Consider the following 27970-nt stretch of genomic DNA (forward strand, 5'->3'; position numbering starts at 1 on the left):
GAATCTAATTTTGATTAAACTTAATTTAAATAGTTGCAGAGTAATATGTACTAGTGGCTGTTATATTAGATAATACAGATAAGAGTAAAATGGCATGAGTTGTTAGTAATTATCCCAGCCTTCTTTATCATTTCTACCTTTAGGGATACAATCTTAGTTAATGGTTTGATGTGTACCTTCTAATTTAAATTATTTATTTTTAAGTAATAGATTTTATATTTTAAGTCTTTGGATTTATAAAAGAAGTTGAAATGATAATCTGACTGCATACTATATAATCCAGGCTAAGATGGAACTCAAAATTTTCTTGCCTCATTCTCCTAAGTGGGGATTACACGCATATACCACCAACCCCAGCTGTTATATTGTTTTAACAGCCAAGCTTCAAGACATACGTAAAACAAGGCTTTTTTTCCCTTTGATAGTAATCTATGTAGAAAAATTATTTATACTTTGAAATTGGTGTGCATTAATTAAAAAAAAGAAAAAAATCTGTCTTGGCCAGTCATGGTGGCTTAATCCTGTAACCTCAGCATTCCTAAGGCTGAGACAGGAGGAACTGCCATGAATTCCAGGCCAATCTGGGCTACAGAGTGAGATCCTGATTCAAAAACTCAAAATTAAACACTTTCTCATGTTTTGTCTTCTTTAAAGATAAGATTATATGACATAAAATTATTTTACTATTGTGGAAAGATTTCTGCATGTAAAAGTGATACATTTTATGCCATTTTATTTTACCTTTTAGCTGTAGATACTGAAACCAGAGACTGTCTTCAGAGTATATACAACCTGAATAGTGTGTTGGCAGGAGTGGTTTGTCGGAGCAGCACTTGCCACAGTGATTCAGTGTTTTTACAGGTATACAGATCCTCATAGTATGTTGACTCCTGTTCTCCTTTCTTTATTCTCAGACAAGAATGGGTAAGATGTAGCCAGCTTTCCCGGACAGCCAGCTTCAAATCATGATGCAAAGACTTATTGCTAATTATAAATGTTTGGCATTAGCTCTAGGTTTGTTTCTAGCTAGCTTTTTTCTTTAACTTGTATTTACCCCCTTCTTTTAATCTATGTGTTTCCCTGAGGCTCATTTACCTCATCTACATACTGTCTATCCAGCTTTCCTGCTTCTTCTGTGTCTGGCTGGCTGATCCCCTGGCTGGCTGGCTAGCTTCCCTTTTCTCTCTGCGCCCCCAGTCCCACCTATAACTCCTCCGTCTAGCCATTGGCCATTCAGCTTTTTACTAATCAGGTGCCTTAGGCAGGCAAGGTAAAACATCAACACATCTTTACATAGTTAAATAAATGCAACATAAACAAAAGCAGTGCACTGTTGCATAGTTAAACAATTATTCTGCAACACAAATAAATGTGATACTTCTTTATATAGTTAAACAAATATTCTCTTCCAAAACAGTAAGATGTTTTATTTTATATGCTGACATGACATCATCAGGCATAGTACTTATTGGTCATGAGATAGATATGTAAATATTTCTAAAGAAGGAATCAGAGATAACCAGATCTGCATTATCACCACTTTTAACTATAAGTTAAGGAAACAGATGTGTGCTTTTTGAAGTGTGAACTATTCATGTTAAAATTATAATTTAGGTTATATAGCCTTGGACTGTTGAAGAAAAAATTTACAAAGAAAATAATCTTACAAAACTTTAAGCTATGGTTTATACTTGTTTAGCATAATTTGAAAACTCTTTCACCCATCATTTTATTGAATCTAAAATGTCATCATCTGCAAGAAAGATAAACATGACCAATTGAACTGACATTCACTTTTAGACATAAAATGTAAAGGGAAAAAGATATTTTCAAATTAATTCAACCCACACTCAAGTTTAGTGTATGTAGGGGAACAAGGTAGATGACTGGTCAGATTTAGTTACTACAGCTGAATACTTGGGAGTAGTTCATTTGATAAGGAAAAATATGTATTTATCTCATAGGTTTGGTGGTTCAAGGACATGCTATTTATATCAACTATTTTTTAGATCTGGCAAAGGGTCTTCTGGCTATAATCATAGCAAATAGAAAGGGTGGGAATATGATCATATCTCAGGTAAGATAGGAGAGATACTGGGACCAGACTTGTTCCTTTTTCTGCTCTTAAGAACTACCATCAGGGTCACATGGGAAATACATGGTACCTTCAGTGACCTAAGGACCTCTATTTAAGCCCTAACTTGTACAAGTTCTGCCACCTCCCGGTACCATCATCTAAGAAACTAAGGTTTAAATCACAGGACCCACCTTGAATGGACATAACTAGGTGCCATCCAAACCATAGCAGTGACAAGACATTAAATAAAATATGTAGAAATGGATAAATTAAGACATGACTCCCATGGTTCTTAGTAGTCTCATTGCTTAGAATATATGTTTTGAAGTAAAATTAAGCTTAAAAAATGGCATGGATCTTGCTCTAGTGTTTGGTGCCTAAAATGATATACTAAAATGAAATACTTGCAATAGTTTATTTTTATGAGTGGGCAGTATGTTTTCATGTGTATACTCACAATTTTCTTATTCTCAGTGCATTCAACTTCTGCAGAGGTTAACATATAATGTCAAGTTTTTCCATTCTGGTGCCCACATAGATGACTTAATTACATTCCTGATTGGTCATATGTAAGTATACAACCAAGCTGTAATTTATTCATTTATTTTTAAACTAAAACTAGGTGGTAGATCATTTCTCCTTAGTTAATGTTTTCTAACTTTAAAAGCAAAAAAAAAAAAAATTCATTTATTTTTATGTATGTGTTTGTGCCTAAGTACATGAGGTACACCATGTATGTGTAGGTATCTGTGGAGGACAAAAGAGGCCTTCATATTTTTCTGGAGCTGGAGTTACAGAGAGTTATGTGCTGTCCAGTGTGAGTGCTTGGAACTGAGCCCCAGTCCTCTAAAAGAGCAATCATCTTACCAGCTTTCTAGGTTTTTAAACTAATTAATATCTGTTTCCTCCACTTGGATGATTTTAAGGGTTGAGTATCATAAAGCAGGTGTAATTTTCATAAGTAAGATTTAACAAATTGATTTAGGAAGAAAATTAATCAAGGTGAACATTGTATGCTCTGTAGGTGAGCATAATAAAATATAGTCATTCTGACTGCTATTTCTTTATTTCTGTGGCACATTTGAATGGGATAATTTAGCTTTAAAGCATAAAAGAAATAGTATACTCTGACTATGATAATCTTGTTTTTACATGTGAAAGCTTATGTATATTAACTACTCTATGATTTTGACTAATTAGAGTGGATACCATGCTTTCTGTCTTTACAACAGTCAGTCTTCTGAAGATGAGTTAACGATGCCTTGCCTAGGATTGTTGGCAAATCTTTGTCGGCACAATCTTTCTGTTCAAACACAAATAAAAACTTTGGTGAGTTGAGGGTTTGATCATGTATGTGTGTATATTTTATAGGAGGTTCTATTCCTAAATTCTTCCAAGTTTTTCTCTTTTCTTTTTAAATTTCCAATGCTAAGTTTGGAACCTATGGCCTTGCCCATGCCATTTGGGTACCTTTACCAAAAAAGAAAATTTTCTCCAGATTCTGTGTATAACAAATAGTCCTTTAATTTCTATTTATCTATGTTGTAAAATTTTCCTTTAAGTATTAATAATAATTTTCCCGTTTAAAAATAGTCACCGTGTGTTGAAAAGTTCATGATAATGTTCAATAAGCTTGTCCACTCTGTACAATTGCATTTTTCAACCAAAATGTACATTTTAAAATTCAGTTTCTTTCCTCCTTCAGAGTAATGTGAAATCCTTTTATCGAACTCTCATAAGCTTCCTAGCACACAGCAGTTTGACTGTAGTTGTGTTTGCACTTTCAATATTATCCAGTTTGACGCTAAATGAAGAAGTGGGAGAAAAGGTAATTTTTTTTCTATTTTTGAAATTAATTTTGAGATCATAGTGTTTAATATTTTAAAATCATTAAGATATCAGCTTGTAATTTCATGTGTATAACACAGTTTTCCCAATTTTTCAAAGCTATTTCATGCTCGAAACATTCATCAGACTTTCCAACTAATATTTAATATTCTAATAAATGGTGATGGTACTCTAACAAGAAAGTACTCAGTCGACCTACTTATGGATCTCCTTAAAAATCCTAAAATTGCTGATTATCTTACCAGGTATGTTATTTATCAATATAACATTTTTTTATTTATTATTTTCGATTCTGTGTGTGAGTGTTGTGCCAGCATATGTGTGCATATACCACATTTGTGCCTCGTGCCTGTTAAAACTAGAAGAAGGTCTAGGATCCCTGGAACTAGAGTTGAACACGTGTGAGCTGCCTTGTGGATGCTGGGAACTGAACCCAATACTGTGACAAAGAACATTCTTAATTGTTAAGCCATATCTCCAGCACCAGAACATTTTTATATTTGTCTCCAAGTGTCTCTTGTCACTTACATTTGAAAGGCAGTAACATACTTTCTAAAAGTTCATTGCGTTAGAGTCTTTGTAGTAAATAGAAATCATCTTTTGGATGTGGTCTCAGGAAACAGAAAGATGACTACGTAGCAGCCGTGGGAGACTGCTAAGCTAATACTCCTTTCAGTCTCTCAGTTGCATTCTTTCCTTCTCTTTTTTGTACAGAATAGATCTCCAAGAACCATGTTTTCTTCTTTTGAGGCCATTTGTTAAGACCTCAATCTTGAATCTGTTTCTAACCAAATAGGAGAAAATCACACAGCTTTCCCTGGAACAGACCCCTTTTATTTATTCTGCCAGCTTTCTTCATACCTACAATGTCTCATTCAAATATGCATTGCTTTCTTTTGCTGCCTTTCATGCTCAAGCTTACTTTATCCTTTATCTTTTGCTTTTTTTTCTTTTTGGTGTTTGTGTGTGTGTGTGTGTGTGTGTGTGTGTGTGTGTGTAGGGCTGTTTTGGAACTTACTCTGTAGACCAGGCTGGCCTTGAACTCACAGAGATCCACCTGCCTCTGCCTCCTGAGTGCTGGAATTAAAGGCGTGCCCCGCTACAACCTGGCCTTACTTTGTCTTTATTTCAAATACAGGAAAAACAAAATGAAGACTCCCACCTGCTTAGCGTCCCCCCCCCCTTATTTGCACGCCTAGACAAACTTGTTTCTGCACATTCTTTCTTAGCTCTAGCCTGTTCTAGTCATAAACATTTTATTACAGTGTGCTATAAACCTCACTCTGTCATCTTCAGCAGATTATTTTCATATTTCATGGACTGTTTCCTATTCATCTGTCACTTCTCTTATACGTGTGCTTAAGCATTAACTTTTGTTTCAACCATTATATCCCTTTGATCGTTTTCAAGGTAAAGACCTAAATCTAAGCCTGGCCACATACCAGCTTTATTTCTTGACCTTTGTAGTGCTAGACAGTGACTGTAAGCTGCAGGTGAAAATCAGCCCCTCAAGTCACAATGGTAAACAACCAGTCAACTACAATGTACTATGTTGCTATGTTTTATTAGTCAGTAGATCGGGTTGCAGAAAATACATTTTTCACATGGAGTAGTTTTAAGTTTATATGGATTTATGGGTACAAAAACTATGTCATAAATCATGTAAACATTGTAAGCAAATTTGGTATATTTTTTGAGAATTTCATGTATGTTTGTCATATGTTTTGATGAGATCTACCCCTTTGCTTTGCCTACAATTCTTCCTCTTTTGTCATTTAATGTATACCTTTAAACCTAGGTATGAACACTTCTCTTCATGTCTTAATCAAGTTCTCGGACTTCTAAATGCGAAAGACCCCGATTCTTCTTCAAAGGTATGTAAAAGCATGACATTTTGTTTTATACTTTTAAAGATTAAAATGTACAGCAAAACCTAAGTTAGCTGCTCTGCAGATTTAGAAACTTCACACTCATTTAACCAATGTTGAAATCAGAATGAGTGCATTACAAAATGGAAGCTACTTTAAGTTTTTCTTTCAGAGAGACAAATCCCAGTGCCATTACCTTTGGCCCCTCAGTCTGCCACATTTGTCAACCACATTCAGAGGGTCCAGTTTGATCCAATGCTCGTTTGTTCCCAGTCCAGCTGGATTTGGTGAGACAGGTTGGCACACTGTCTCAGTGGGTGAGCCAACCCTTCGTGGTGCTGACTTCCTTGTTCATATTCTCCCTTCTTCTGCTCTTCAACTGGACCTTGGGTGCTCAGTCCAGTGCTCCGATGTGGGTCTGTCTCTGTCTCCATCTGTTGCCAGACGAAGGTTCTATGATGATACTCAAGATAGTCATCAGTCTGACTTCGGGACAAGGCCAGTTCAGACTTGAATTTTGCATGCAAATGGATGGAAGTAGAAAACACTATCCTGAGTGAGATAACCCAGACCCAAAAATATGACTATGGTATGTACTCATTCATTAGTGGTTTCTAACCATAAACAAAATGACATTGAGCCTATAGTTCATGATCCTCAAGAAGCTAAGTATTAAGATGAATCCAAAGAAAAACACATACAGATCCTCCTGGAAATTGGAAGCAGACAAGATTGCCAGGCAAAAGTTGGAAGCATGGGGGCAGGAGGGTAGAGGGAGGGGGGAAAAGGAGAGAGAGAGGGAAGAAGGGGAATGGTATGGGACAATTGTCTATATTCTGTCAATTCCCCAAAAATGGACTATGCTTTTTTTTTTTTTTTTTTTTTTTTGCTTTTTCGAGACAGGCTGGTCTCGAACTCACAGAGATCCGCCTGCCTCTGCCTCCCAAGTGCTGGGATTAAAGGCGTGCGCCACCACCGCCCGGCTGCATTTTTTTAAAAAAAAAAAAAAAGAGGGGAAGTGGTGTGGGACAATTGTCTATATTCTGTCAATTATGTTTTAAATAAACACTAATTGGCCAGTAGCCAGGCAGGAACTATAGGCAGGACAACCAGACAGGAAGTAAAGGTGGGTCAATGAGAACAGGAAAATTCTGGGAAGAGGGAGGCTCCCTCTGCAGTCCTGTCCAGACACAGAAGAAGCAAGATGTGACTACTCCGTTGAAAAGGTACAGAGCCATGTGACTAACACAGATAAGAATAATGGCTAATGTAAGTTATAAGAGTTAATAAGAAGCCTGAGCTAATGGGCCAATCAGTTTATGATTAATGTAGACCGCTGAGTGATTTCTTTGGGACTTAATGACTATGGGAACTGGGCAGGACAGAAACCTCAGACAACAGGGGAGGGTTGGGGAGAGCTTGGGAAAGTGGGATGGTTGAGATTGAGGAAGGACAGATATGGGAGTAGGGAAGGAGATATCTTAATTACGGGAGCCATTTTGGGATTGGCAAGAAACTTGGCTCTGGGGGGCTTCCCAGGAGTCCATGGGTCAGTGGAGAAGAGGGTGTCTGAACTGGCCTTGTCTTGTAGTTGTACTGATGACTATCTTGAATATCACCATAAAACCTTCATCCGGCGACAGATGGAAACAGAATGTTTTCTTTAAAAATGCATGGCATTTTTAGTGTCATTGTATGCTTTGTCTGTTAAAGGCCAATGAAGTTGGTATTTAATGAAGACTTTATATTACACAGGTTTTAGAATTGCTTCTTGCATTCTGTGCAGTGGCTCAGCTGCGCCATGTGCTCAGTCAGATGATGTTTGAACAGTCTCCATCTGGCAACAGCATTCTGGGAAGCCGTCCTAAAAGCTTAGAACCTACTGTGGCTCTGCTTCGTTGGTTAAGCCAACCTTTGGATGGATCTGAAAACTGTTCTGTTTTAGCACTGGAGTTGTTCAAGGAAATCTTTGAGGTAATGAAATGATTGACAAATGGACTTTTCTGCTTTCACTTAACAATTTGTTTTATGACACTTTTGTGTAAGCCAATTGTTCACACATGAGATAAAATTAATTATACTCCAGAGTGTCTAAAGTTCAACTACTGGGGGTTTTGTTTCCTGCAGACTCACATGCATTAGCATTTTCCATGTTTCTACTGAATGCTTTGTATGTATTTTCTTACATACGTACATACATACATGTAAAAATTTCTTAAACTATCTATTACACAGAATCTATGTGATTTCCTATTGTGCTTTAGTTGTTTTCTTTCTCACATTTTGTCTGCTGCCTTTTATTAATTCTATAAAATATTGATCTTAATTCGTGAAATGAGACAGGATGCAGATAGATGCAATGCACTTAGTAGAATGAAGACAAATAATCTTGAGCTGTAGATTATGCTATTAGGCAATTTAACATTATCTACTCTTCACCTACCTGCTTTTATACTCATTCAGCCTCTCCGGTCTTCCATATTATTTTTCAATCTCATAATTGGATACTATGCACAAATATGTATGTGACTGATCAAGTCTATTCATAAAAACTTTTGCATAAATTGCTTTTTGTGTTTTTCTAGGTCCTGACTGATTATAGCATTTAAAAAACCTTTGAAATTATTTGTGATTTTACACTATAAAAGTCAGTCACTTACTATTTAATTTCATTTTGCAAATTCAGGTTATTGTCATTAAACACTAAACATATTACAATAACAATTAAATCGTGGAATCCTTTAAAATGTCTTTTTTACAAAATTATATGGCTTCATTTGAGAAAGAAGCCAGGATAAACCTGAAAGATGGCTAACATGGTAAACTGTTAAACATAGCTTTAAAAATAGAAGACTTGAATGGACTAATGAAATAAAAGGTAAAAATTTAAAGAATTGATATAGCTCAGTAATAACTGCTTTGTGTTACATGTTCCATATTTTCAATTATTCTTGATAATCAATTTTCTAGGATGTCATTGATACTGGTAACTGCTCCTCAACTGACCGTTTTGTGACCCTTCTGCTGCCTACAATCCTTGATCAGCTTCAGTTCACAGAACAAAATCTGAATGAGGCCTTAATAAGAAAAAAATGTGAAAGGATGGTCAAAGCCATTGAAATTTTATTAAATATCCTTTACCATAATATAAATGGAAAGTATAAAACTCCAATTTTGTCTTTATTTGTAATCTTATAAGTTCTTACATAATATCAGAAATAATGGCCGGGCGGTGGTGGCGCACGCTTTTAATCCCAGCACTTGGGAGGCAGAGGCAGGTGGATCTCTGTGAGTTCGAGACCAGCCTGGTCTACAAGAGCTAGTTCCAGGACAGGCTCCAAAACCACAGAGAAACCCTGCCTCGAAAAAACCAAAAAAAAAAAAAGAAAGAAAGAAATAATGTACCAAGGAACTGGGGAGATAGCTTAGTCATTAAAATGCTTCCCTTGAGAGCATGAGAACTTAGTTTAGTTTCCAGCAACCCACACGAAAACGTCAGACAAGCATGATGGTGTGGGCTTGTAGTTCTGGGGCTAGGGAAGCAGATAAACCTGGGGTTTGCTGGCTAGCTGTTGACCTCGTGAAGGACCTCCAGTTCATGAGTAACCCTGCTCAAATAAACAGACTATGGTTCTGAGGATGACACCCTAGGTTGTCCTCTGGCCTCCATTTGTTTATGCATACGAAAACATGTATGAATACGCATTACATAGTAAGAGAAAGGATGTTGAACTGAAAATTAAACAAAGTTTCAGGGATACCTGAAAAAGTTCTCCAGGTTTTCTGTGTTTAATTTATGCTTACTTAAAAGTACTTTTAGAACTCATTTTTTTTTTTTTAGATACATCCTTGTGTGGTTATATGTGTGCATGTGGCCACTGCAGAGAATCAGACTAATCACCTATTATTTACTATTGAACTACATTCCCATCCAATAAATGTTCTTAAAATATGATTGTTTTTAAATAACAGTTTGAGCTTTGAAGGCATATGCTGAGGTGACTCCTTATAACTCTCCTGCAGTTTTAATACCTGTTACTACTTCTGTGAGTTTTTGGCCGATGTATCAGTGCATAAGCAAATACTGATACAGTTTTCATGATTTTAGCCCCCATTCCCTTTGTGTGTGATTGTTTAATCTATTGTGTTTCTTGGTTTTTTTTTTGGTTTTTTTGTTGTTGTTGTTTGTATGTTTGGTTTGTTTGTTTGTTTGTTCTTTGTAGTTTTGGAGCCTGACCTGGAAGTAGCTCTTGTAGACTAAGCTGGCCTCGAACTCACAGAGATCCTCCTGCCTTTGCTTCCCGAGTGCTGGTATTAAAGGCATGCACCACCACTGCCCGAATATTCTCGTGCTTCTGACATGTACCAAGGTTGAAAATTACTGCTATAGAGGCGGAGCAGTTGCTCTGTTTAACCTTAAAGGTGTTTTATAATGTGGCCCTTTTTTTCTGATATTCATAGTAATTTATAAATTATGAGGATATAACTCCCTATAATACATCCAATGTTCATTGAAACATTTTGATTACTGCTAATAGGTAAATAAATAAGTAAACAAACATCCAATGAAGACCTATCCTTTCTCTGCTTTTACCGTGTGTTAAACACTTTTGAGTCCATCTCTTGCTATTTACTAGTCACCTTAATACTTTGGAGTTTCACTTTTCTAACATGCCTTAAAGCAATCAAATAATTACACTGAATTGCAGTGATGCAATAACTTGTTTGAAATTATTCTGAATGCCACAAGTTATATATAGCTACACACTATATACCAAGTATTTTGATTTTTGTGTGTCTTAACCAAACTTAACCTCTGTGTGGAGATGACACTCTAAAAATGCATATTGTAAAAATATTGACTACTATAAAGTGCACCACGCTGATTGAACAACAGTTTACATATGGCAAGATTGACCTGGGATTTGGAACAAAGGTAGCAGATTCTGAATTATGGTGAGTATTTCAAATCCAAATGGAATACTGGCAGTAAAAATTATAAAATATAGTTATCATATTTAAGGATCTTCCCTAATTATGTTCTATTAACTCAAAGGATAGCTGGAAATTGCTTAAATTTTGAATTAAAAATTCAATTTATGGATTGCATACTTCTGAAAGGTTTTGACATCTGCAGTTTATATTTTAGTAGGACTTTTTCTTTCCTTTGCATGCGTGTGAAAGAGAGATTACAGATTCTGAACATTTCTCTTCTGAAACTCCTTTTGACATTGCCGTGGTTATTTAATTTTTGCTTCATTTAATCTTACATTTTTAAAGAGAAAAGCGTGACAAAATGGATAGTTTTATTACCAGAAAGCCAGTCCCTGCTGAAAGCTTAATAACAAAGACAACTCCTCTCTTCTACTTCACACATCAGAGCTTTGGTTAAAGGTGGATGCTCACAGAGTAATGAGCAATTATTTATGCCCCCTTCTCTCGTGAGCAAGTTTTCCTAATGAATATTTATTGAAAACTAATAAGTGCCAAACACTAAAATTTGTTCCCATTTCCATAAATAACTGTCAGCAACTGTTGTCTTCTTCTTCTTTTTTCTTTCTTTGTATAATAGCTCTTAGCTGTCCTGAAGCTAGCTCTTGTAGACCAGACTGGCCTCAAAGAAACCAAATCCACTTACCTCTGCCTCCCGAGTGCTGGTATTAAAGGCATGCACCAACACCACTGCCCAGCAGCAATTGTATTCTTAAACAACAAGAATTACCTTTTCACTTTTAAAAGGTGTGTGTGTGTGTGTGTGTGTGATAAGTATAAGGTCATTTGACCACAGCTTGTATGGATGTCAGTACAATCTGAGGTGGAAAGACCCTTACCCATCGGACCATCTCACCAGTCCTCTTTTAAACTTTTTACTCCCTTTCAGATGCAGACTAAAGTGAGTGCATGGTCTTGCATAATTCATTCTCTTCGTATTAGGTTTTGTTTTTAACTTTAGAAACAGTTACTAAAACTGAAGTGAGTCACGTTCTAATACTTGTATTTAATTCAGCAGACATTTGTACCGTGTTTGTATTTAAGAGTAGATAATGGTCTGAAGTTTATATTCAGTATTAACTTGTTCTTTCTGGAACTCAAGTACTAAAAATACTAATTTTAAAAAATATTTTAATTCTTAGAAGTAATACTTTATCTTTTTGAATTTTATAAACAAATTTATTAGATTTTTCATTTACTGTAGAATTAAAAACAAAAATATGCTATTTTTCTTGTTTTCTAATTTAAATGTGATGACTTTTATTTTTAAAGCAAACTTGCTGCTGATGTAATTTTGAAGACTCTTAATTTGATGAACAAACTAAAACAACTGGTTCCTGGTATGGAAGTAAGCTTCTACAAAATCCTTCAGGTAACTTTAGACTTTTCACATATTTTATTGTCATGTGTTTGTTTGTGTGCATGTTTGTACATATATTTTATATTTACATAGTCTTGTGGTACGTATATGTTTTGATACATGTATGTGCATGCATGTGGAAAGCCAGTGTTGTCTGTCTTCTTCAATTCCTTGTTTTCCTTTTTTTGTTTTGCATCAGAGTCTCACTGTCCTGGAGCTCACCAGTCCAGCTAGACTGGCTAATAGATGAGCTCTAGAGTTCCAGCTCTCTCTGTCCCTGTCTCTCTACTTCCTACTCCTAGGGATAAGACTACAGATGTGACACTAAGTCCTGCATTCTCGGTGGGGTCTGAGGATTGAACTCAGGTCCTTGTGTCTGAGCAGCATCTCTAGTTCCTCTACCATGGTTTGTAATAATTCTCCCTTTGTTTCTTTCTTGATTTCTTGTTTATTTGTTTTATTGTTATCACCATGTAGGTCAGTTTGTCTCTGAACTCAGCTTTCTTCTGCCTTGACCTCATAAGTGCTAGGGTTATAGGCCCATGCATTGTGCCTCTCTTACATATTTCTGCTTTAATATTCTACATCCTTACAGGATATTTTTCTTAGAGAAAAAAGTTGACAGTTCTATGTATTGTAATTAGAATAGTCTCATTATATATCTTAGAAACTAAACTAACTTCCTCCAGGTTCTAAGGTAGTAATTTCCCAGCGTTTCCTTTCATTATTTTTGTACTTGCAGCTTTCTTGATCTATGTTGCCATTGGGAAAGTCTGTCTGTCTGTCTGTCTGTCTGTCTCTCTCTCTCTCTCTCTCTGTGTGTGTGTGTGTGTGTGTGTATAATTATACACCTATGGGTGACAAACGTGTGACGGCCTAAGGATGACTTTGAGTATAATTCCTTAAGCCCTCCTTGTCCACCTTTTTCCCCCTTTGGGTCTCTTCACTGTTCTGGACCTCACCACCAAGCACCACCAAGGAGAATAGGCTGGTGGCTAATGAGCTGCAGGAATCTGTTCCTCTGCCTCCCCAGCAGGGTGGTTACAAGCACATACCCAGCACTCATTAAACTCAAGTTTACTAACTGGGCCATCATCCCTAGGTGAGCTTTTCATTTTGATCAGAGTTGGTGACATGAAATAGTAAGAGGTTAGAAAACATCTGAAAGAAACGGACTAATAAGATTGGTGAGGGTTTGCTGAAAATAGCACAAGCTTACAATATAGTAGCTGAAAAGTTCTAGATGTTATCAGAAAGCAAAGTTAGAACAGACTTAATTTAAAGATTTATTTCTATTTTACTTCCTACTCTGCCACAAACCCAAACCTTAAGACATGCCATATAAGTACTCCATTACAGGGCTACACTACCAGTCCTCATTTGCTTTTCAAGAATTAGGGAACATCTGATTTTGTAAAATCCATGAGTGTTCTTGGCTCAGCTGGAGGTGGTGGGTTTTATAGCTAGAAAAGGGTTCATCAAAAGAAGATTGATTGTCCCTGTTACTTTCCTTATAGGAGAAAGGGCTTTCTATGCTACTATAATTTATCTTGCTTATTTTTGAAAAAATCAAGCTAGAGTTTTTTTTTTTTTATTATGTAATAGTTAGCTCATAGGACTTCATTTTTTTTGGTTTTGATTTTTTTTTTGGTTTTATCTGGTTTTCTGTGTTTAGGCCAGGGTTCAACATTACCCATGTTAATTATCTATATTATCTAGTTTATAAGAGTTATTTAACAAAAATGCAAAATTATTTTTTTCTTAATTAAGCTAATGAAGTAGCTTAGAAAGGGTGAGGGTGAATGTTCAGATAGAATAGAAGCTGAACTGAACCCATAGGCGGTGACAGTGGCCTCTATAACAGCATTATGCTCAAGAGGCATGGTTCATAGTTGGCTGAATTAGTTGCTAGTCAGTGTAGGCTTGAGCAATTAATTTTCCATCTTTGTACTTCAGATACCTTTACCGCAAACAACAATTAGTGATTCTCCACTCTGGGAAAAATTGTGAAGGGATTCTGTTGAGAGTAGTAAAGGCTGAATTGTACTTAAGTACTTACAAATCATTTACCATCTTAATTATAAAAGCTTGATATTAATATTTTCTTCATTAGTAGTTTTTCTTTAAAAGAATTGAGTGAGGGCAGGGGAAATGACTCAGTGAGCAAAGTACTTAAAGTTTAGATTCCTAGAACCCATATAAAAGGTTCTGTATTCCAGCGCTGAGAGGCAGAGACAGCAGGGCACAGGGCTTTCTGACTAACTGGTCTAGCCAGTTAGTGAGCTCCAGTTTCCAAGAAAGACTCCTTATTAAAAAATAAAGTGGAAAGCAATAGAGAAAGACATCTAACATAGATCTCTGGCCTCTATACCTATATACATATCAAAACATGCATAGCAGCTAGTCATTTTTTCCTTTCAGTTTTTAGGTGTTTTTCACGGTAGGTGATTTTAGAGCTTATGGCTACTAGTGTGAAATACTGACAAAGGAAATTTGAGGTGTACTGCTTTAGTCATTAGTTTTCTAATTTGCATTCATTAGTTCAAATATTTATTCAATGACTTTAACAATTATTGGCCATTCAAAGTTTTCATTTATTAGAAATAAAATAGTATCTAAATACTATTTTATTTTGAACAATTTAAATTTATCAAAATATTTAAGTTATAATTCTGATAAGCATAATTTAAAACAAGAAGCCTTTTGCTGGATAATTCTTAGTTTCTCAATGGATTGCAATACAGTACATATAGCTATAAGGTGCTAAAGTGTAAGAACATGCAAGCATCATGCAGGAGTACTTTAGAATACTCTTACTTTTGACTAAAGACTCAGCAGTATGTGAGTCTTACTTGCTGACGCTTACTTGCTGGTTTTTGATTTTTTTAGGATCCACGATTGATTACTCCGTTGGCTTTTGCTTTAACATCAGATAATAGAGAACAAGTACAGTCTGGATTGGGAATATTGCTGGAAGCTTCTCCACTGCCAGATTTCCCTGCCTTAGTGTAAGTTATAATCATTTGCAATGTCTCTTAATACAATTAGATGTCATGCTATGTTTCTTCATAATCCTCCACACATATTTACTACTAAATTGTTGAAACTGAAGATTTTATTGTAATATCAATAATCTTTCAAATAATTAAAATTCTGATTTCTGTAATGGAAAAGGACAAATACTTTTTCAAAGAAAACATAGATGCAGATGATTAGCAGTATTCATCGTGCTGTTCTGAACATAAACTCTAGGCACTGAAGCTTGAACCAATTGCTTTACTTTTTTTTGGAGAAAGAACTTTTCCTTTCTGGTTTATTTGCCAAGGAGTCCTAAGAACTACATTAACTCATACTAAGCTGGGAAGGATCTATGTGGGAGATTCTGAAAGAAATATTAAGTTTTTTTGTCATAAGCTAGAGTAGATGATGGCCAGGCCAAAAAAAAGAAAAATTTACTACGTTCTTTCATTTCAGATAATAGAATTGAATATGATGTGGGGTTTATTGTTTGTTTGTTTTGTTTTCAATTGGGCTTGTGTCAGAGGAAGAGAATATGTAAACTGAATGGTACTGTAGTCTATACTTGGGGCTTAATATTTAGAACTTTAAGTAATTCATATAATAAAATTTGTAAAAGTCACTTAAATAATTTGAAACTAGAGGTTAATAAGCAGGCTAGTAAACAAGTTTTTACTTTGTAAATAGTTTTATCACACCAAAGCCATATCCATCATTCATCTTTAAACCTCTGTTGTCTGTGCTGTTTTTACTCTAAATGTAGGAGATGAGTTTGTTAATCCATGCTGTCTGTTGTTAAGTGACTTTAGTTGCATTTTGCAGAATTGCTCATAAATAATCATAAAAGTTAAAAAACTATTAAACCAATATCTTAGCCAAATATCCATACAATAAAAATTCCTTTCCTCACTTCATGTGGTAGTGTTGGTTTGGAGGGAAAAAACAAACTCAAATCTTCACCAAAAACCCCCCAAAATCCAAGACGTTTGCAAGTTGTTTTATTTTTATTTCTAGGATTATAGCATAATTGCATTTTTTTCCTTTCCTTTCCTCTGTCAGAACACTTTCCTTTTAATTTATGGTTTCTTCTTTCATTAATTGTTATTGCATGTATATATGTGTTATGTCTGTATATGCATGCATATATGTATTTCTTTCTATATGGACATGCTAAAGTGTACTGGGGAAAGCTCACAAGATCTTAACCCTACACAAAGAACTATAGGCAATTGAGGAAATCTGGGAGTGGGATAGAATCTAGATAGTGAGGAGAGTAGACAACCCAGGAACCTAGGGAGAAAACTGTTCTGTTTTTTTTTCTTTTTCTTTGTTTTTTTTTTTTTTTTTTTAAGGTAGCAATGAAATAACTTCTGATGCCATTCTGCTGTAGTCACAGATCAGTGTCTTGCACAGTCATCATCAGAGAAGCTTCCTCCTACAACAGATGGGAACAAATTCAGATATAGAGACCCACAGCCAGACAGTATGCAGAGAGTGAGAGACCTTGGAACACTCAGCCCTAACCAGGATGTCTCCATCAAATCCCTTCTCTCGGGGAACTTGTAAAATAGGAGACAAAAATAGTTTAAGGCAGAAGGGATGGAGGATGCCATGAAAACAAGGCCCTCTAAATCAGCATGATCAAAGCTCATGAACTCAAAGAGACTGAGGCAGACTGCACGGTCTGCACCAGGTCCTCAGTTAATATAGTATAGCTTCCATTGTAATGTTTTCATAGGATTCCCAAGTGTGTGAACCACCGCAACTGAGTCTGATTCTTGTGCCTTCTCTTGGTCTCTTTTCCTTCTGTTAATTTGTTTTGTCCAATTCTAATATGTTAGTTCTTTTATCTTATTATATTTTGTTATTTTATTATTAAAAAATTAAAGGTTCATAAAATGTCCATCAATGTGGAGAGGAATAGCTAATTATTCATATTACATAGGACATTAATGAAAACCTCTCTGGAGAGCTGAATTTGAACCAAGATCCTATGGTAAGGAATCAGCCCTCTTCTGATAGTTTCAAATAAAGGAACAGCTTATCCAAAGGCCTTGAGACATATAAACAGGATTGTCTTTTAGTGGAGCACAATAGAAGTCAGGTGCATGAGGATATACTGGGAGAAAAAGAGGGGTCAGAAGAGAGTATAGATGAAACCAGGTGATACCATATATGATAAGGTTGTCCTGAGTACTACAGTAACTTAGTACTCATTACAAATACTCTACACTCGCTAACTAGTGCTCGAATGCCTCCAAATCAAACATGGAATTGTCATATTTAATAAGTAGAAAAGAGTCCTCTGGAAAATTGGAAATATTTTCCCTAGCCATGCTTTATTGTGATTACCAAAAATATGATTTCCAGTGCATTGAGACATATAGTCCCCAAAGAAGACTCATTGCAAATTTTGCCATAGTTCTGTAACAACTCTGCCTTTTGCTCAATTTTTGTGATCAATTTTTCTTCCTGGCTCTTACTCAGTCTTGGAGAAAGTATAGCAGCAAACAATATATACAGACAGCAAGAAACTGAACATCTGCCCAGGAAAATGCCTTTGCAGCCCTTAAATCCCTGTTTTCCAGCGTCAACGAAGTGCTTGTCGCCTCCTCTTTCAAAGGATAATGCTCCTCCATTGAACATTGAGGAGCTAATAGAAAAACTGCAGGCCGGAGTAATGGTGAGTGATGAATAGCACCGTAAATGGGCTTGTGCTTGGTAGGGCCAGCTAAGTGTCAGCTCTGATTACAGTATTTACTTAAACAACTTTACATGCAGATATTTTCGCCGAAACCTTACCCTTTGACATAAAAAGTAAAATCTGGACATTTTTCAAAGAAAAGAAATGGTATAAAATTTTAACATTTTTTTAAAAAAAGCAGCTATCATTCTTATTCTAGTCCCCTTTTTGCCTGCCTACCAGATGACTACATAAATACTTTTAAATCTCTCACATGAGTACTGAACCTTGCTCAGATAGCCAAGTTAATGAAGTATTTGTAACCCACCTGACAGAATGTGTTTTACTCTTCAACGTTAATGATTTAGTTGCAAAGTAGGCTTTTACTTTTCTTTTGTCAAATTTACATTTTTCTGATTTTAACTCTATAAAACCAGGTAAAGGATCAGATTAATGATGTAAGAATATCTGACATAATGGATGTTTATGAGATGAAACTTTCCACATTAGCTGTGAGTACAAGCTTCTTTTAACTATGTAATGTATGCATTTGACAGATGTTTTCCTAAACAATGGACATTAACAGTGTATTTTCTTCTAGTCTAAAGAGAGCAGGTTACAAGATCTCCTGGAAGCAAAAGCCCTGGCTCTTGCACAGGCTGACAGACTCATCGCTCAGTATCGCTGTCAGAGAACTCAAGCAGAGACAGAGGTCTGTACACTATATAAATAAAGCATGTCTGAGACTTCATTAATGAAATAAAAGCATGCACAGCACTAGTTACAAGTATGTTCCTATCATGTGTTGGAACTAAGATGAATTACCTTGATTTTATGCTCAAGCTTTTGAAGCTTTTTACTACATTATCATCTCAATTTTCTTTTATACCTGATTGTGTATTTGTCATTAATGTTTTACCGTTGAATGTCAGAGATCCTCAGAATTATATTGAGTCCTTCCTTATTTTTCTGTTGTATAGTTTCAGCTACTAATAAAAGTCAATGTTCCCAAATTTATGACAAGCAGAGATCTTTGTGCCTCAGCATTAAATGCATTATGTTACTGAATTTAGTCATTTGAGAAATGCTTGAAACTCTGTTTAATTTGTGGTAAAGCACTTACCCCTGGCTTTAAAATATACTTGTAGTATAGTGGTCTGTGTACTGCTTGAGTTTTCTGACTTAGAACCCTGGAAATCACTGTTTCCCTCCTGTATTATTCACCAGGTTTGGCTGATTAACTTAACTTTCTGTAGTCTTCCTTCTTGTCTGTTACTCAGACACTTACACTTAAGTGGTATTCTGTGCTTTGTCCACTTCCCAAGGGCATCTAAAGGAATACCTCATCCTATTTCTCCAGTGCTCCATGGTAGTTGTCATTGAAATTTTTTATTTTTTTATTTTTTTTTTTGTATTTTTTTGTATTTTTTTTTTAAGTTTTTCGAGACAGGGTTTCTCTGTGGTTTTGGAGCCTGTCCTGGAACTAGCTCTTGTAGACCAGGCTGGTCTCGAACTCACAGAGATCCACCTGCCTCTGCCTCCCAAGTGCTGGGATTAAAGGCGTGCGCCACCACCACCCGGCCTCATTGAAATTTTTTAATTTGACAAAAAAAAAAAAGTCTCACTTCACCCTACTTCTTCTATATTTTGCTAGTAAACTGCGGGTAACTGCTTAAATTGATTTGCATTTTGGTAGAACTTATCATAGTCTTAAGTTTTCCTTAACTTTTAATTCCTTTAACCATATTTAGAGTGCCTTTTCCTCTTTCCTTACTTAATGCCTCATCATCATTGGTTTTCATTTAAATGCCCACATCCCCACAATGGCCTTCCATGGCCATTTTCTCACTCGTATGTTTGACTTTCCTTCTGTGCCTCTACTTTGTGATTGCCTCTTCACAGTACTTCCCATACCATATGAAAATCATACCACTTCCCACCCCTATTGTGATAATAAAGACTACTTCTGAATCTCTAAGCCCCAGTACATCCTTGGCATATGGTTATTACTTTATAAGTTTTATAATTAAAGTATTTATAATATACACTTTATGAGTAAAAACTTTCCTTAATAATATGAAATTCTCAGCAGAATTTATTCATTATTTCTTTAAACAAATTACAAAATTGTAGGAGTTTGAAAGTGGGATTAAAATTGCTGATAAATAAAATACCTTTAAAATATTTGCAGAATAAAGGTATCCTAAAAATTATAAAGAAATATTACTGAAAAGAAAGGGGGAAAAATAAACGTATATTCTATCTCTGATTTATGTATTGTCTAGGTTACATTTCCTATTGCTGAAGTAAAATACCTTGACTAAAGCGACTTAAGAAAGGATTTATTTTAACCTATAATTCAGAGGTATATTGGCAAGGAAATCAAAGTGTTAGGAGTTTGAAGTGACAGGTTACATTGCACACACTGTCAGGGAGTAGAGTAACCAGTACACTAATGCTCTGCTCACTTTCTCCATTTCATGCATTCCTGGATCCCTTGCAGAGGAAATGGTCCCATCCAAAATTGAGACGGGTCTTTCCACATCAATTAACCTAACCAGATAATCAAAAGAGACCCATTTCCCAGGTCATTTCAGACTCTGGTTAGGTGACAAGACTAACCATCACATGTATTAATATAAAAGCATAATTTCCTGTAAAAATAAACCCTCCTCTTTTTAGTATTCAAGAGTTTATATTTAAAAATATATGAAAAAGATTTAAAAAGAAGTAGGAATGCTTAATATCCTTCTTCCCTCACACCATATTTTAGCATGCTTTCATTTTTCTTGACTACATTGAACTTCTAAATGCCAAGAATGGAAATTAGTAATATTCAAAGAGTTATTCTTCTTACTTTTCATACCATTCTCTTACATTGTATGTCTTTTGGGCATATTGTTCATTTTATTACACAATTTAATGTTTTATCTCATAAAAATAACACTAATTATTATCTTTTTTTATAGTCAAGTTTCTATCAAACATTTGAAAATTTCTTTTAATACAAAATGGTAGATAGTATACATTCCTTATTCTAATTACTACTTATTTAGGCTGTGCTTCCTAGTTAATTAGTTAATGTTAGTTTAATTTTAAATGTTAGGTCAGTATCTTGTTGTTGATTCTTACCTGAAATGAAAAAACTGATGTATGTAAACTTAGCAGTATAGTGTTGATGACTACCCCTAAGGAATGTATACTTTCACCTGAATATTATATGGAGAGTTAATTTTTTATCTTTCAGCTGTATTGATTTCTGTTATTCTGGTCATGTTGAAATTGCTTTTGCCAAAACAGTCTATTCAATTATAATTTATAATAGTATAGTTTTAGTGTCCAAATTTTTGAAAGCCAAAATACTTCAAAAATCTGTTATGTTGGACTGATGAGATGGAGTAGTAGGTAGAGGCCTTTTTCACCAGTCCTGATGAGCTCAGTTCAATCCCAAGAACAAAGATGGTGGAAAGAGAAGACTGATTTCCACTCCACATTGCACAGTGATATGCATGAACCCAGAGACACACACAAATAAATAAATGATGCAGTTTTTAAAAGTAGCTTTTAACCCTATCATGATATGGGTGGAAAATTCTCCACTATGAAATTTTAATGACCAAATATTTAAAACAGAAGTTATGTATATGAGGGATATGAAATATAAATAAATTCTACGCCTAGATTCGGGCCTCATATGTATGTTATGTATGTGGAATATCCAAAACCCTGCGGAATATGAAATAGTCCTGATCTTCAGCCTGAATCAGATTTGGAACTAGTTAAGAATATACAACTAATATAGCTTTTTTTGGGGGGGGGTATATTTTTTTTCTTTTTTTGGTTTTTCAAGACAGGGTTTTCTCTGTAGCTACCTAGCTCTTGTAGAACAGGCTGGCCTCAAACTCACAGAGGTCTGCCTCTGCCTCCCTAGTGCTGGGATTAAAGTCATGTGAACCACTGCCTGGCTCTAATATAGTTTGCTATAGCCCAGTACATACTAAATTAGTATTTGATAACTCTTTTAAATTGTACAATTTATCAACTATGATGTTTGTTCATATTGCATGCGTGCATTATTTAGTACATTTTGAGAAGTATGTTAGACAGTTGTAGTGCCAGCATCACATAGTGTACTTAAGCTAAGATAACTAGGCACAATAATCTAGTTGAACCATCACCAGCTAGGTGATACATTTTTATCGAAGCATTCCAACATGATGTATGTATAAATGGTAGTTGAAAAGCACGTTTCATTTTCTTTTGAGGCACGGACACTTGCGAGTATGTTAAGAGAAGCTGAAAGAAAAAATGAAGATCTTAGTATGTTGCTGAAATCACAACAGCTGGAATCGGAAAGAGCCCAGAATGATATTGAGCATCTCTTTCAACACAATAGGAAATTAGAGTCTGTGGCTAAAGAACATGAAATACTGACAAAGTCCTACATGGAACTTGTTCAAAGGTAAAGTAAGTAAAAGTTTCTGTGTGAAGTTAGAACTCAGTGAATATGCCACACTTCCTCAACCCTAAATAATTCTTTAAACATTTCTTAAATTGTGGTGGCACCATAAAATATGTAGTTCGTAAGAGATTTGAGACTGCCTAAAATGAACTGAATGAGAGAACAACAGTAGACATGCCCAAGTAGATAAGGAAAAGACCATGAGCCACAACCCTACACAAAGAACTACAGGTAACTAAGGAGTACTGGTAGCAATAGAAGTAGCCCAGTCCAGGGAAGAGCAGACAAACTCGTTGATTTTCCAATACCAAATGATTATCCATGCAAATATACACGTAACGTTACACAAACCAACAGGTTATATGCATTAATAGTCAGTCACAGGTTATCTGGGATGTAAGCTTATCAGAGACAGGTTTCTTCATTTTGGTCACTGTGACCTAGAAGAAGTAGTGATTGATAGTGAGCAAGATGGCTCAGTGCATAAAGGTTCTTGCTACCAAGCCTGGCAACTTAAGTTTGATCCCTAGAATATACATGTTGGAAGGAGAGAGCCAATGTTCACAGACATTCATACACTCACACCATAGCACATATGTACCCCTCCTGTACACACACATAACCCATATGTAATTGTAAAGGAATTACTGAATGAACTTAGTTGTCACAATTATTATAATATTAGAAATGACTGTTGGTCATTTCAGAAAGTCAAAATTAGTTAAGCAACCTAATACCACAGAAATTTGTGTTACTCCTTAACTTGACTTTTATTATCATTGAATATTGTTTACTGTGCCATGCAATGAGCTCTTTAGTTAAATTGTGTAGTTAAGGAGCATTATGATTGATAATCTTGATGAGCATTTCCAGGTACTTATGCTGCTTTCCTCCGTGAAGACACTAACACATTTCCTTGTATTCTTAGAAATGAGACTACTGAAAAGAAGAATGCCGACTTACAGACTACGTGTGAGTCCCTGAGTAAACAGATTGAGACAGTGAAAAAGCTGAATGAGTCACTCAAGCAGCAAAATGAAAGGTAAAATCTCTAATTCTATATTCTAATTGTTTGTTATTTTGGAAATGCAATGATTCTCTTTCTACACAGATTATTGGTTTTTATTGATAGCTAGTAGACCTCTTCTTTCAGATTATAGTATAAATTTGTCATACTTATAAGTAATTAAAAGTTTTATGTAATATTTTAGAGGATAAAATATTACAAATAATTTTATTCACTTTTCTTTTGTAACTTTAGAACTATTGCTCAGTTAATGGAAACAGAAGAACAGAGAAAAGAAGTCCAGAGCCAATTAGCAGACAGAGAATGTAAATTATCAAGTAAGTGGCTTTGTTTGACACACTATCTGTTTTCAGCCCATTTTGTTTTGGAAGATAATCAGCATTGGTTGTTTTAACTACTTCCCTTGTTTTAAAGATACTGTTTTATTATTCTTTGTGTGTGTGTATCGTTAACTGGGTCATATGCACATGAGTGCAAGTGGCCATGGAAGATGTCTTGGTTAAACTGATTTTCAGCAAAAGCAGTACCTACTCCAAACTGCTGAACCCCAATTTCATTATTTTTCAAATTACTTCCTAAACAACTTCTCCTTTCTTTGAACTTTCGTTGGAGCATTTTCATTCATTTGATCAAGTAGAAAATATGGTCTTTTCCTTCCATTTTAGAGATTATCAGTAATAGCCCTTTTTAAAATAAAATTTTTATCATAACAGCAGGTGGCAGTGTTGGGTAACTTTAGAGTTATTAGTCTCTAAGTGCTGTAATCTGTGAAATGACCATTGCTGTTTTAACTCACCTTTTTTAGTACACAGAGACCAAGCCTGCTTGATTTGCCATATTTTTTGATCCCCATTTTTTGGTAACCCTTTAAGCTTTTCATGTTCCGTCATGCCTCCATCCTGTCCTCATTTTGTGTGTCCCCACCCCCATCCTCTTCTCACAATGCTTGTTTAAAACAGGAAGTGGGGAAAGACATAAAGACTTGCTATTTTATGTAGAATACTGGTAAAAAGGAAGAATTTGGGTTATTTTTGTTTTACTCTTTACATCTGTTTTATAGAGGATAGGCATTGCCCGTGTGGTAGGTTCCAGGGTTTAATTCAGGTGATGGTAAGCAAGTTTACCTTCTGAGCCATCTCGCCCTCTCTTGAGATATTTTTTTAAGTCAGTAAATTTTATATAAACATATTTCCAACAAACTATTTGATTACCTTTCTCATCTTTCTTTTCCTTTTAGTAGTAAATACTTAAGTGCATGACTGTTTGTTTTTAGATTTGCATAAAAAAGCAAAGTCCCAAGAAGAAATGATTAATGTTTTACTAAAGGAAAAAGAAGATAAGCAGGAAACCATTGATATCCTTAGGAAAGAATTAAGCAGAACAGAACAAATAAGAAAAGAATTGAGTATTAAGGTAAGACCCTTCCGTTTTCCTTGCAGGAAAATAAAAAAAAAAAAAAAAAAAAAAAAAAAAAGAAAGAAAGAAAGAAAGAAAGAAAGAAAGAAAGAAAAATAGGTTTTGAATAGAATGAGCATGTGTAGATGTCTTAGGATTTCTATTGCTGTGAATAGACTCTTACAAAAAAAAAGGCATTTAATTGGGGCTGGCCTACAGTTCAGAGGTTTAGTTCATTTTCATCATGGTATGAAGTATGGCAGGACACAGGTAGACATGGTGCTGGAGAAATAGAAAATGAGACACTGGGCCTGGTTTGAGCATCTCCGATGTCAAAGCCCAACCCAGTGACACACTTCTGCAAACACAGCCAGACCTACTCCAACAAGGCCACACCTCCTAGTGATGCTGCTCCCAGTATGTCTATAGAGTCCATTTACATTCAAACCACCACAATAGATTAATGTTGTTCTTTAGTAATTTAAAGTCATTATAGATTTCTTAAGTACATACTACAGCTTTTAAGTGTATAGAGAACATAAAAAGGGGTTCTAGGTCTTCACGTGGCACGCAAGTAGCTTTAGGTTGGTAGCTCTGTCTTTACTTATACGAGTAGTAAGGAATTTATATTTCTTTAGAGCCTTATAATTTGCAAAGAACTCCTAAAATTGTTCTGTTGATTATTTTCTCTAACAAATATAAATATCAAATATTAACACTTGTAACTTACCAAGGAGGAATTGGAGTTACATATAATTGAAATAATATATATTGTCAATTTTAATCTACTCCTTGTATTTCTCAGATGAGAAACGTTCTGGCCTATTTACTCTCTATTTCTTGTCATTTCTTCCTCACTCCTTAGGCTTCCTCCCTAGAAGTGCAGAAGGCTCAATTAGAAGGTCGTTTGGAAGAGAAAGAATCTTTGGTGAAACTTCAGCAAGACGAGTTGAACAAGCACTCTCACATGATAGCAATGATCCACAGTTTAAGTGGAGGAAAAATAAGCCCAGAAACTGTGAATCTCAGTATATAAATATTGTGGCTTTGATGAATTGGCAAATGTATACTTTTGATGTGTTTATATATTGGAGGTGGCAGTCAGTGGAGAAATTGTGACTCCAAAATAGTTATCATTTGCTTACTACCTACTAACTTAGTAAAAATCCTAATTTGACCCTTGTTTTATTTGATCTTTGGAATATTAATTTTTTTTAGATTTTTGTATTTTGGTTTCTCTAATGTTTGCTCTTACATGTCTTAGGTATTCTTATTTCTGATCATAGTCATGGGTTATTTCATATCTACCATGAGTACACTTTCATAAATGTGCTTTTAAGCACTCTCTTTATTGTATTAACACGTTTGAGTAGACACACAGACTACAAGGGCTACAGTGTCTTCTTTTAGTACTGTCATAATAAATACGCTTTGTCACTGACTTTGTGATGATGACAAAGTAATGTATTTGTTAAATTAAGCTTTCTTGATAGAACAGTCTTGAAGATGATCAGTTAAGATCAATTAGTTAAAAGGAGAAATGGTCTGATACTAAGTTAATTTCTCTCTAAAGTTAACAGAAAATAATAGATTGAAAGGAGTTTGTATTACTGCATTTAAAATAAAATAATGTAAGGCCTAAACTCTAAATTTGAAAACAGATGCAGTAGTTATCAGAAATAATGTTTAAAAATTGGGTAGTATCCATTGTGTTAAATGATTACTTAGTCTCTTAAAATTAATAATTTGTAGAATTATTTGCAACTTTTTTCAGTTCTTTTATTTGTCTTTTTCTTTGTTGCTTTTTTCCCCTTGACATCTCATATACCTAAGGTATATTTAACCCACTCAATTTCCGTTTTATTCTTTGCTATTATTTTTAATTTTGTTGTTGTTTGCCTTTTGAGATGACGTTTTTCTCTAATGCAAACTGATCTTGAATTTACTATGGAGTTCATGCTGATCTTGACTTGAGCCCATGATGATCTCCTGCCTCGGCCTCCCAAGGACTGGAATGATAGGTGTGACCTGCTATATCCAGATGTGTTTTCTCCTTAAGATGTGGTATGTTGACAAATTCATTTTTGCTTTCAAGAGTAACTGAATTTTTGTTCTAGCTACAGTCATACATGTTATTTCTTATAGTATACACATCTAATATATAAATATTTTTAATGAGCCATTGACTTTTAAAGCAAAAGTTAAGTATCCCTGTTTAGATATTTCAATCATACAAAGGAATTTTTTTAGCACTTTTCAAATGGTAATAAGTGTAATATGCTTAAGAAACCATTTTAGGTCGGTACTGTAGTTTCAGTTACTTTGCTAAACTTTTATCTGAAAAAGTAGAAATCATAATGCCTAAGTTTTAAATTGCACATGATTCTGAGTTGGTGAAATCTTAATATTTTTTGCTCTATTATGGGTCAAGAATCATCTCTTTATCCATCATGTTTCAACTGCATAGTCCACCTGCAATTGGCCACTTACTAGGTAACTCAGTTATCAAATCATGTTCTTGGATATTATAATGCTGTATTCAACTAACCCTTATTATATAGTACTTAATAATATGGCCCCACATATGCAAAACCTTGTCATTTTGGATATAACTATTATCTAGTATAATTAAAGGAAGTAGAATAAGTACAATAATATTTTGATATTAAGAATATAATTAACCCATTATAGCATCTTTTTATAATTACCATTTTTAATTATTATCAATTGTTATTCCCTTGAAGTACCTAATTTATAAATTAAATTTTGTAGCTTGGTATAACAGTGTGTGCCTACAACTCTCTTTGAAAGCACAGTCAGGTGGATCCCAAGTTCAGGTTCATTTGAGCTGCACAGTGAGGTCTTGGTTTACATAAAGATGAAACCATGGGGTTTAGTAGAACAGAAGTTATTTAAATTTTCTAATATGTATTATATGAAGAATTATAATACATTAGAACTCAGTACTACCTCCAATTCAGGTCATCTGTGAGAGTTTTAGAATATTTCTTTAGGTGGGTGAGGACTACTATACTCTAATATATTACTAGTAGCATTTCTCAAAGTGAAGTCATTTCAGTCTTTCCTCTCTGAAAGAAAAGCATCTTTCATCACTTTCTTTTGTTTCTTGTAGCACATTTCTTATCATTCTTATTGTTCTTTTCAACACTTAGTATATTGGGTACTTTTTTGCTTGTATCTTTTGTTTGATTGATTTTTGTTTCTGGTTCTATGTACCTC

General features: G+C 35.0%; 1 protein-coding gene across 1 annotated transcript in view; it reads left to right on the plus strand.

Annotated features, from left to right (window-relative positions):
* The window catches only part of Cip2a (cellular inhibitor of PP2A), a 31125-nt gene extending 4854 nt beyond the window's left edge, over positions 1 to 26271 (plus strand). The window contains exons 3-21 of the mRNA XM_057765279.1: positions 749 to 861; positions 2552 to 2646; positions 3310 to 3406; positions 3783 to 3905; positions 4025 to 4170; positions 5724 to 5799; positions 7549 to 7767; positions 8764 to 8923; positions 10608 to 10749; positions 12058 to 12157; positions 15035 to 15153; positions 17651 to 17846; positions 18284 to 18358; positions 18448 to 18558; positions 22112 to 22308; positions 23237 to 23350; positions 23570 to 23652; positions 24609 to 24748; positions 25596 to 26271. Coding sequence (XP_057621262.1) covers positions 749 to 861; positions 2552 to 2646; positions 3310 to 3406; positions 3783 to 3905; positions 4025 to 4170; positions 5724 to 5799; positions 7549 to 7767; positions 8764 to 8923; positions 10608 to 10749; positions 12058 to 12157; positions 15035 to 15153; positions 17651 to 17846; positions 18284 to 18358; positions 18448 to 18558; positions 22112 to 22308; positions 23237 to 23350; positions 23570 to 23652; positions 24609 to 24748; positions 25596 to 25766 — 2477 coding nt within the window. The 3' untranslated portion in view covers positions 25767 to 26271. The remainder of the gene's footprint in view (positions 1 to 748; positions 862 to 2551; positions 2647 to 3309; positions 3407 to 3782; positions 3906 to 4024; positions 4171 to 5723; positions 5800 to 7548; positions 7768 to 8763; positions 8924 to 10607; positions 10750 to 12057; positions 12158 to 15034; positions 15154 to 17650; positions 17847 to 18283; positions 18359 to 18447; positions 18559 to 22111; positions 22309 to 23236; positions 23351 to 23569; positions 23653 to 24608; positions 24749 to 25595) is intronic.
* Positions 26272 to 27970: the final 1699 nt, after the last annotated feature.

The sequence above is a fragment of the Chionomys nivalis genome, chromosome 3 (genome assembly GCF_950005125.1).
Source record: "Chionomys nivalis chromosome 3, mChiNiv1.1, whole genome shotgun sequence".
NCBI lineage: Eukaryota > Metazoa > Chordata > Mammalia > Rodentia > Cricetidae > Chionomys > Chionomys nivalis.